The sequence below is a fragment of the Notothenia rossii genome (assembly GCF_949606895.1).
Source record: "Notothenia rossii genome assembly, chromosome: 9".
Classification (NCBI taxonomy): domain Eukaryota; kingdom Metazoa; phylum Chordata; class Actinopteri; order Perciformes; family Nototheniidae; genus Notothenia; species Notothenia rossii.
The window spans coordinates 51,588,664-51,599,251 of record NC_136907.1 but is presented as its reverse complement, the minus strand read 5'-3'; the positions used below and the strand labels follow the sequence as shown (position 1 = coordinate 51,599,251).

The following is a 10,588-nucleotide window of genomic DNA, read 5'->3' as shown; positions in this document are numbered from 1 at the left end:
CAGTCCCGCCTCAAAACACATCTTTTCAACTCTGCCTACCCATAAGCCCCCCTCCTCTCAATCAATTTCCTCTTGACTGCCTTTTTATTTATTTTACTATACTTACTTGTTTGCCTGTCCTTGTTTGTCTACCCTCCCTCATATTGTAAAGCGTCTTTGAGTCGTGAAAAGCGCTATATAAATAAAATGCATTATTATTATTATTATTATTAAATGTGTTGTTTTAGGAACATCCATGTAAATACATGGAATTCAATAAACATTGAATAGCATATCATGCAGTTTGTCTGTGCCTTTTCATCCGTGTTGTCCTGGCATATAGTCTCCCCCATGGTTTGCTGTGCTGCCGGGGGATGCTCCAATCGCTCAGAGAAAGGAGTACAAATGTACGGTTTCCCCACTGACACAGAGAGGAGGAAAGAATGGCTGGCTCAAGTCAGCAGGAGCAATTTAACTATCACAAAAGACAACAACAGCAACAACAACATATGTATAATCATATTATTCACAAAACGAAGACCACACCATTGGGAAGCTTGTCTGTTTAATCAAAATAAGGAACAGGGAGAGGCTTGCAAAACTCTGGGAGTTGAGACTCAGGTGCAGGGTGAGGGTCTCATTGCAGGTCTTCAGGCTCCATTGAATGCCCCTGGGGTTCTTGTGCTGAAAGAGGGAGACAGGAGAAAGGGTTAGATACATCTAGCAACCTATAGGATGGGAAATTGCTTACCTATTTGAAACTTACCTTGTGTTTTCACTCTCCCTTAAGTCCCTCTCCCTTTGCCATCAATCCAAAATCAGCTGAGCTGCAACATAATACAGACAGGTAATAATCAACAGAATCACAAGGACAATATGGCTCTGCTAAAAACACTCACCCATAAGTTACGTTTTTGTTTACTGTTTGGAAGTCTCAAATATGCACTCTGAATCCATATCAATAGCGATGTATCACAAAAATAGCTCTCTTCCTTATTATTATGTAACGTTAACTATATTATACTAGCTTGAACTCCAAGATGGATATCCTCATTTCACCACCTCCACCCACTACAATTAGGGATGCCAGAAACTGACCATGATCAAAATCGAAAATCGGACAGCCCTGGCGAATAATAATCGATTATTCTCTAATTCCACAACGTTCGAGGAAATAACAGTAAGAGAACGGATTAATAGGCTGTTCGTGGTTAACGTGTGTTGCTAACTTTATCCGGTATCCTAGCCTAATCTGTTATCTATAAACGTAAAAAATAAAATATACTGATTTAAGGGATAATCCACTAACATCCTTTAATACACATGTGTAGTTAATTTGATTCAGATGTTCTGATAATATCCGCAATATAAATCTTTAAACGTCTTCTTACCTTTAAAAATCCATCACGAACGGTCTATTATGCTGCAACTCTACTGCGCTGCTAGCCGCAGATCCTCTCAATAATTTCCCGGAAGTTAGCGGCAAGCTAACTTCCGGGGAACTATAGCTTGGTTTCACTTGACGTCACACCGCTGCGTTCCTTTGGCGCGAAATTCCATTGGAGGTCAGGAAGTAATTTTTATACAGAGGATCTAGCTGCTGTTACCATTGTGAAAATGTCGGTGTGTTGTGTAGTTTACGGTTGTTCCAATCGATCCGGCAGAGAGAAAAACAAGAGGTTTTACCGAGTGCCGAAGGTTGTCGTCCATAAAGCTGAGCAATTTAAGAAGCTAACCGAAGAACGCCGGAAAAAATGGCTTTCAAACCTACATCTGCGGTCGGGAGGAGCAGAGTCGTCTAATGCACGTGTCTGCAGCGACCACTTCATCAGAGGTATTAGCTAACTTGGTTTTTGTGGCTTTGTTTATGTATTATTGGGTTGTGGTTAAATGCTTATGTACTTAGTAATACTGATCATGTTTAAGTTACCTGTAGTCTAATATGGACTTTGTTGGGACTTTTTAGGGTGCCCTAGCGCTTTGGGTGACGTTGAGTCGGTAGACTGGGCTCCCACTGTTAGCCTCGGTTACCACACAACAAGTAAGCCCAGATCAGAGGCATCTCTTCGACGAGAGCAGAGGATGGAGCTCAAGGAAGACCAACAAAGACAATCAGAATGTGCAGAGGCTTTGTTGGATCTCCTGCAGACAACCGAGAGCCCAGAACCGACGCAACCCCTGTCTGACAGCCCACAACCAGAGGACACCAGTGGGATATTAAATGACCAACAAGGTAAATTAACCACCAGCATTATTATTAAATATTACAAATGTGATTGTCAGAAAATCAATGCAAACTTTGAATTAGGTTTAGGTTTAGAAAATAGAGTACTAACTTGAGAATCTGCAATAATTGGAACAGAGAACTTGCATGTGTTTAAAAAGGTTGTCAAAAAGATAACATCACAACAATTCACATTCATATTTGACTATTTTAAATAACTAATTATGCTTGCTACTGCTATATTGTATGCAGATGCAGGATGCCAGACTGATTTAACGATGGAGGACATCGAGAGGATGGAGGATGTTCTGAGACAGAACACAACAGAGCTGGGAGATCTTCGGACAAAGGCACTGGACACAAAGTTCAACCAGGAGTCCTTTGAGAACAACGAAGAGAAGACAAAGTTTTACACCGGGCTCCCCAACTTCTTAGTTTTACTTCAGGTTTTTCAACTGTGCGAGCCCTACATCACCTGTGGCCCTATGTCTGTGCTCTCCAAATTTGAACAGTTCATTTTAGTTTTGCTGAGACTAAATCTCCCTCTGAAAGATTTGGTTTTCAGGTTCAACATCTCTCTCTCCACTGCTTCTAGAATTTGGCATAAGTTAATTGACATACTTCATGAGAGTACAGAATTTATAATTGAGTGGCCAGAGCGACATGTACTTCAAGCTACAATGCCAATGGGATTCAGACAGGCATTTGGATGTAGAGTTGCTGTGATTGTTGACTGTTTTGAAGTTTTTATTGAGAGGCCCTCTAATTTACTAGCTAGAGCACAAACATGGTCCAACTACAAGCATCACCATACTGTTACATTTCTGATTGGTGTTGCTCCCCAAGGCTATGTCACTTACATATCTTGTGCCTGGGGAGGAAGAGTTAGTGATAAACAGATCACAATACAGAGTGGGCTCCTAAAAAACCTGTTACCTGGAGATATTGTCCTAGCAGACCGTGGGTTCGATATTGGCGATAGTGTGGGATTTTACTGTGCTTCACTAAAGATGCCTGCATTCACCAGGGGGAAAAGTCAGCTGTCAGTATACGAGGTGGAAGAGACAAGAAAAATAGCTAATGTGCGTATTCATGTCGAAAGAGTCATAGGATTAGTCAGAAGAAAATATCAGATTCTGCAAAGCAGGGCTGTGCCCATAGAGCAAATGCTAACAAAACCAGGTGAGGCACTAGCATTAATTGACAAGATTGGGGTTATTTGCTGTGCCTTGTCTAATCTGTCAGTGTCTGTCGTCCCATTGGAGTAAAGTCATGGAGCTGTAGTCTTGTAAATAAGAAACCATGTATTATTCAGTATCATTTAATCTTTTCAGTAAACATATTTTTTGTGTTCAAACATCTTGTGTTCAAGTCTTTTCAGTAAACATCTTTTTGTGTGTTGTAAATTGTGTAGCCCTACTCAATATACAACTTTCATCTACATTCAGGCTTAATTCATTCAACAATATTCTAGAGATGACAATTGGTCTGGTGACGCTCCCATGTATGGCCATTGAGGGTTATTGTAAATGTAAATAAGAAACCATGTATTATTCAGTCTTCTTAGTATCATTTAATCTTTTCAGTAAACATCTTTTTTACAATAGCAATATATCACACAGCCCTACTTCCTCTAGTGAGTGTGGTCAGTGAATATGAAGGTGCTGTAATGCAGGTTAAAGAGCTGCCACTGTGCAAATAATAATGAAACAAGGAGAGAACCCCAACTTCCGCTCACAACAAAGTCTTCTGTCACCATGGGGCAGCCAATCAGATCCAAGGAGCAGATGAATGGTTCGGAGGTTTTTGGATCTATTCCGGCGATCACAGGCTCGATGTAGTATGGCCCAAACCTGATGAGAGCATGACATATTTACCATTTATGCAGGTATTTGGGCCTACTGTAAGCAGCTTAAATGTGGACATGGGTCTATATTAAGTTCAGTGCAATCACCTCTTCTCGTACAACAGGTTGGACACCATGCTCATGAAGGTCTTGGGCTTGATCTGGCGACCCTCCTTCAGCTCGTACCGGTTCAGTCTGAATTTAAGCCTCTGGGATCTACACACAAGGAAAAGACGTCCATCAATCCTCAGATATTTACATTGAATTCAGTCATCACAAATCTAACTTATTTCAAAGCTATGGATAGCAGAATTTCTAATAACGTTTTCTCCCCTATTTATTAGAATGCATAGTAATACTATTCAACTACAACACTTTTGTTGTTGGTATAAAAATGATAGGTGTAGTATTGTACTTGACACTCCAGGCTTTCTCTAAATGAGAAGTCTTACTTAGTCTAGATCTGAGAGTTGTAGCTTTATAGAGTTGTAAATCAATCCTGTCATCATAGTACCCTGGTGTTCACAACTGTTTAGCCACTTTGAGAGAACAAGGTGGAGGTCTACACACTCACACTGTCTGAACATCAGTGGCCAGTCCTGCCAGCCCAATATTCAGCTTATCTCCCATGGGGAAGATCTTCTGGAAGTCTGTGGTGACCATCTGAGCCTGGATGCCAAACCTCCGGTCCGCTGCTATCGCCACACAGTTCTTCCCTTGCATGGCCATGACGGCCCCTCCGTTATAGGACATAATAGACTGGATGAAGAAGGAGAAAAGTAAGAAGAGTTAAGTTAGTGAGAGCTTAAACCATTGATAGATCAAACAACTGATTAAAGAGACAAATCAAACTATTTAAACATAAAGCTCATTTTTAAGCACATTCATTGAAATACAAATTAAGTTTAAGTTGAGGCCCTTCTATACAGCATAACATGTAAAGAATATCCTAAGAATATGTATTATTTGCAACATGCAAATAAGATACTGAATAATGTTGTCCTCAAAATAAATGACTAAATGGTTATTTCCAACCACCCAAATGTGTAAACATGGAGCATAACGTTCATCTAAAATCATTTCAACGATCAAAAGAAATAAAAGTAAGATAAAATAAAAAGTGTAGTTGTAGAACATTATTATTGAACCAAAGTCTTTATTATCCCGCGTTATACATGTTTAAATGTAATGATGTATAGTGAAACCTCGTTGCTGGGTTGTTGAAGTTGTTGCAGTTGTCTGCTGTCAGTGGACTCACATTAACAAATTGCTGACTAGCTTAGTAGGTTGAAGCTTTAGCTAACCAAACTAGCAATGTCTAATTAACCAAACGTTAGCTGATGTTGACCCAAACGCAACATCAGCCCTTTAAGTGAACCGGATTTATTGAATCATAATGCCATTAAAGTGAATTCGGGGAATGATTGTAACAGTTAAGTTAGCCTACAAGACACAACGTTAGCTCGTGTGCAGCTAGGTAAGCTAAGTATTTAGCATTGCAGCTATGCCCCGGCTACCATCACAATGAAATGTTTTGTATAATTAACTACAACATTGAATATATTGAAACGTTTAGAGTTGTGAGATTGAAGTTACTTGCAACCCCAAACTTAAAATATGTTTTCATTGAATATTTGCTAAGTTTAAGCAGGATGGAGAAGTCTATAAGCTAGCTGGCTACCAACATTAGCTTAGCCATCTCTTGTAACTGTTACCCTTAAATACTAGTTACATTTGACCATTTACCTAAAAACACATTGGCATGTGATTTAATGTCTGGTGCTCTTACCATTGTGAGTGTGTTGTGATTTTTTCACGATATCTGCGGCGTGCAGGTTCATTTAATTGTTTGACATAGTCGGTGTCCTCCATGATTCCTGCGTTGATGATTGATTGCGTTTTCACTTCCTGACCTCCACTTGAATTTTGCGCGTCATAGAAGTCACGTGACTGAAACCAAGCTATTGAGAGGCTCCACGATCCGCCATTGCTGTAAAAAACTGGTCCATTGGAGTGAACGGAGATGTCGTAACTCTTCTATTACATGGCTCTGCGTAACTCCTTAGAGTAAAACTTGGTTTTAGTGTTTTTTCTGGGATAATGCTTTCTCATGTAATATGATAATGAAGTTAAATCTTTACCCAAATCAATAACAAATAAAAAGAGAGTTTTAAATTAACTCTCGGAACGGAATTCAGTCTAGGACGATCTTTTATTTTTTAGCTAAAAGTTAAACCGAAAATCTGTCCTGTAAACCAGAGCTGCTCCTAATAACAAACTCTCTCTTGCCTTTTATTATGCATCACCTTAGAGGTACACTGGACTGCTTCCAATAACACTTCAACACGTTTTTAAAACCCAGATGCAGAATATTTTAAAAATATTTAAAAAATCAAACCAGGTGCTCACCACGAGAATTACCCTTTTACTGGGATGTGATCCAGATTCAATATTTTTCTCTCACACCCCCTGCAGTCAATTAAAACACTCCAGACAAGTTGGAAGATTTCAGCATATTAAATACTACTGCAGTAACTGCTTCGAGTGCTAAAGCTATAAAGTGAAAATAACTCTTTAAAAATGAGAGGCAGGGTTGTATAAGGGATTTTTAAAGTGATACTCTAACATTATAACTTGCCAATTCTATGCTCTTGTGATGTCTGATTGCTCCGTAAAGACTTGCATTGCAGCCTGGAGATATCGCAGCTGTATCCTAAAATTGGTCAATTAAATTGTAAAATCAATGTTTAACTCAAAGGCAGCCGATGGACGATACTTGTAATGACGTCCTGAGCCTAATTCTTAAGCTTTTCCAATCTGCTCTGTGCCACATATGCTGATTAAACATTCTATTTTTTTACTGTAACACTGCAGCATGATGCATCATTAATCTGAATGACAGTCATGGTGGTATACTCAGCATCTCATCTAAAAATCAACAACCTCTTCATATTCATTCTGAACGATAGCATCAGAGCAAATTGTGTCTGGCTTTAATCTCAGGAGAAACATGTCAGGTGAATCTTGATGAAGCTGCATCTTTGCTGCGAGCTCTTTAGATGCTCGTCTAATCAAAGCCGCAGCATGCCGCTCGCCTGAGGCTCCACTGTTGACAGCCTTTAGGGGATTAATGCTGATTTCCCTTTTGGTCAGAGTTACTCTTTTGAGGGTCCGACTCGCTCCGGCGCCGGGCCGAGAGTACTATCCAGTTGTCACTGATACCCAGCTTACTGTTGTTTGATGCTGGGCATGTCTCTGCGGCGCCCCAGCTCATCTATCACAGTAACTGTGAATGGCGGACGGGGACTTGGAGGAACAGAGGCAGGCTGCTCCGACCCTCTCTTCTCACACTATATACTTAGTAATCTGTGCCGAGGCTATTCCCTCAATAGAGAATGGAGACCTTGTGTTCTGAGGCTTCAGATGGGCTAAAACAACACAGCACACACCACCGAGACTCTCCAGTGGGATAAGGCTATGTGAGGATATTGTGCTGCATACTGGAGTTTTGTGTAAAACAGATTCAAATATAACATGATTTTAATACATTATTGGAAACCCTTTCTATGTAAAGTACTATAAATGTCTATAATACTTAAACCAATGACAATTACACATTTTACTTACAAATTCAAGTTTCTGTATGAAATGTAAACAATATTTGTAACCCTTTCTATGATGTGTGTATAGGCCTTACTATAGTTCAATGTTTATAGAACTTGAAGTTGTATCTAAAAATCCTATTATTAGCATTCATTATCATGCAATTTATATTGACTTATAAAGTCTAGTCTTATATTACTTCATAGTTGCTGGTCACCGTTTTTCAAGCAAACATTGACAAGATGGACCTATAATCACATTTGAATGCATTATACAGTGTTATAAGCAGATTATTATGTGGTATGACTATATTTGCCATGCATTATAGACATGGAAACATAGGAAATGTTATAAATGTTTTGTTTTGTATATCTATATTTAATGTTAATATTTCTCTATATTTCTATGTTAAAATCGTTTTTTTTAATCGTTTTTTAGAGTTCTTATATTTGTGGACCTTTTCTTACAATTTATGTTCATTGACTTTGTTTATGTATGCACCATATACACAAAGGCAAAATGCTCGTGTGTGTAAACCTACTTGGCACTAAACATGATTCTGATTCTGATGAGCGAATCGTTTTTTCCCATGAGAGATTTCTGGATTGTGTGTTTTGGTCACTGGTTTGTATTCGCCAAATTTGGAAAAGGGGATGTCATGACATGCACTGACAGTTTGGCCATATTTAAATCAAAACTTGAGGGCAGTTGTGAGGTTGTCTTTTCATGTTGTCAGGCCAATGCCATTCGAATCTGATCATATCAACCCCCACACAGTTCAGAGTAATAAAGCTAGGCACTAAAGGCAACATCATGGTTATTTTAATTCGCTGGTACATTTTGAATGTTTTGCTGTCTTGCATTTATCCTTTTAGACTGGTGGACAATGAAATAGGTGTTTATTTATTTACGTTCTCTATTTGCATGACTTGATTTCTTTTGAAATCACCAAAAGTTAGCATTAGATTATTCCTCACACGCACAATTGACCGAAACTTCTTAACACCAAATAATTGTCTGGGGAAGTGGGGACACAGGAAGTTTCATATTGATACATATTAGTAAAATATGTATTCCCAATGTGTGATTTTGCAAAACATATCTATAAAGGCTGGAAAAAAGAGAGTCTGAGACGGAAATCTCCACTTCAGTAGCACACCAGACGTCCACTTCCATTCCTATCTATATTCTGAAGGGTTTGGAGAGTTTTGTTCATAAATAATTCATATGCTGATTTATAAAACAGGGCGAAATGTGTAATCACTGTTGACGATATATTAGATTTATTGAGCGATAAAAAAAGATATCCAACTCTAAAGACGTTTGACTTAAATAAGATACACTTTTTTACGGAAGAGAGGATTAGGGCCACATTTGACTTTCTTTATCAGATTTGCCCAAAAGAGATTTTCTTTGTTCATTATGATATTAAATTCTCCAATAAATTGGGAAATATGTGAGATTTAAAAACCGTTTTCAGTAGATTGAATCGATAAAACTACACTGAAATTATGAAAACATCAAATTTAATTGCACATAGTGTATGTACAATAAAGCCTTGAACAACATACCACACACTTGACAAAAATGGATCCAGCCTACAGAGGATGCAGGCCTATCTGTGGCAAGAGGAAATAGTACAAAACATCAAAAGAATCGCCCTTAACTACACAGTTTGTTCGCCTCGTACTCCGTGTGGTTTGGTTGCCTGGCACTGAAAGCTTGCAGGGCCGTGAGTATCCTGGTCACGTCCGCGCTCGACAGTTTGAGCCTGTGGCGGAGCAGACAGGCGAACAGATCCACGTGTGGGGCCCCTGGGGGCGAGAGCCGGTTAACCCTTAGGCGCAGCTCCACGAGCTGCAGCAGGGCTGAGTCCTGTGATCCCTGCGTGTACGGGTAGTCTATCTGCAGAATCAGGTCCTGTATCGCCTCGGGGTCAAAGTGCACGCTGTATCCGAACAGCTGCATGCTGTTCACTTTCATGTAGCCGATGTTATTCGACGGCTCGATGGCCTCCAGAGGCTCGTAGTACACCGTGGTGTTCTTGCTGGCTCCCGCGGGGTCCCTGATGCGACTCCTCAGGTAGAAATGTACCGTTTCAAAAAAGCTCTTCCATCTGTTTCCAAGAGTTAAAGTCCAATTATAGCAGTCCAAGGGGATATCCAGTTTGGTTCGCTCCCAGTCAGGGTATCCGTGCTGACCTATAGGCATGGTCCAGCTTTCCGAATGACTGCCCCCGAAAGGATTCACAAACAGAGACAACGCCGGCTCCAGAGTGCTGTTTCTGGTGAGGCAAAACTGCAGTGCCAGTCCAAGCAGCACATGGACGCGGTTGGACTTCACCCGGTTGCTCTTGAGGGTGAGTAGCATTCTTTTCCTCCACGACGGGTCGAACCAAGTGTTGACCCGCACGTCGTTGCTCACAAACACGCCGTGCAGAGCAATGCGGGGGTCGCGCCGCTGGAGCAGGAAGCGCAGCTCCAGATCCTGCAGGTCGCGGTCGCTTTCTAACCCCAGGTAGGGGTCTGTAGGGTCGGGCACGGCAGGGCGGCAGGCTCCCTGGGTGATGGTGAAGCCAAGATTACAGCTGGAGCATCGGGTCCTGTTCTCCGCAGAGCAGGAGGCACAGCGGGTACCGTCGCCCACAGAGCAGGGAATGAGGCCCTGGCATGGGGGGTGGGAGTAGGGGCAGGAACAGCTGCGGCTCTCATCACTGTAAACACCAACCTGGTGGTTCTCGCTGCAGTATAAAATGGAAAGGGAGTAGCTCAACCAGAAGTGCAGAGGCCTGAGGACGACATGACATTTTGTCAAACACTTTAGGGATACAGATTAATTCGCTAATACAAAATACATCACATTGAGTCTTTCATGTTTTGTGATTATGTAAAAAAATTAAATGTTTAGCCCCGAAAAGATTACCCTAAAAAATTGGT

The 10,588-nt window shown here is 40.6% G+C and overlaps 3 protein-coding genes across 4 annotated transcripts in view; 1 reads left to right on the top strand and 2 right to left on the bottom strand.

Annotated features, from left to right (window-relative positions):
• Nucleotides 1-570: 570 nt before the first annotated feature.
• On the bottom strand, nt 571-5,984 carry LOC307017854 (proteasome subunit beta type-3-like). Of its 2 annotated transcripts, XM_079647721.1 has the most exons (6): nt 5,839-5,984; nt 4,624-4,808; nt 4,158-4,265; nt 3,942-4,056; nt 746-806; nt 571-663 (listed from the first exon to the last, which is right to left on the bottom strand). In XM_079647721.1, exons 1-5 carry the CDS (start codon nt 5,839-5,841, stop codon nt 798-800), a joined length of 420 nt encoding a protein of 139 aa, XP_079503847.1. In that variant the 5' UTR covers nt 5,842-5,984; the 3' UTR covers nt 571-663; nt 746-797. The 2 variants fall into 2 exon arrangements, with proteins under 2 accessions (XP_079503847.1, XP_079503846.1); XM_079647720.1 differs by lacking the exons at nt 571-663; nt 746-806 and having other exon boundaries at nt 3,762-4,056.
• Nucleotides 1,425-3,471, top strand: LOC307017853 (uncharacterized protein; the record flags this gene model as incomplete). The annotated part of the gene is made up of 3 exons (XM_079647719.1): nt 1,425-1,813; nt 1,946-2,212; nt 2,456-3,471. The coding sequence occupies exons 1-3, from the start codon at nt 1,597-1,599 to the stop codon at nt 3,469-3,471; spliced, it is 1,500 nt and encodes a 499-aa protein (XP_079503845.1). The 5' UTR covers nt 1,425-1,596.
• Nucleotides 5,985-9,156: 3,172 nt separating the features above from the next.
• The window catches only part of LOC307017852 (BMP/retinoic acid-inducible neural-specific protein 3-like), a 41,340-nt gene continuing 39,908 nt past the window's right edge, over nt 9,157-10,588 (bottom strand). Inside the window, exon 8 of the mRNA XM_079647718.1 lies at nt 9,157-10,440. Coding sequence (XP_079503844.1) covers nt 9,315-10,440 — 1,126 coding nt within the window. The 3' untranslated portion in view covers nt 9,157-9,314. The remainder of the gene's footprint in view (nt 10,441-10,588) is intronic.

Coding starts and splice junctions, on each gene's coding strand:
- LOC307017854 (XM_079647720.1), bottom strand. Junction 4,266..4,623: donor GCCACTGATGTTCAGACAGT/GTGAGTGTGTAG, acceptor CCTTGTGTGTAG/ATCCCAGAGGCTTAAATTCA. Junction 4,057..4,157: donor AACCTGTTGTACGAGAAGAG/GTGATTGCACTG, acceptor TGCTCTCATCAG/GTTTGGGCCATACTACATCG.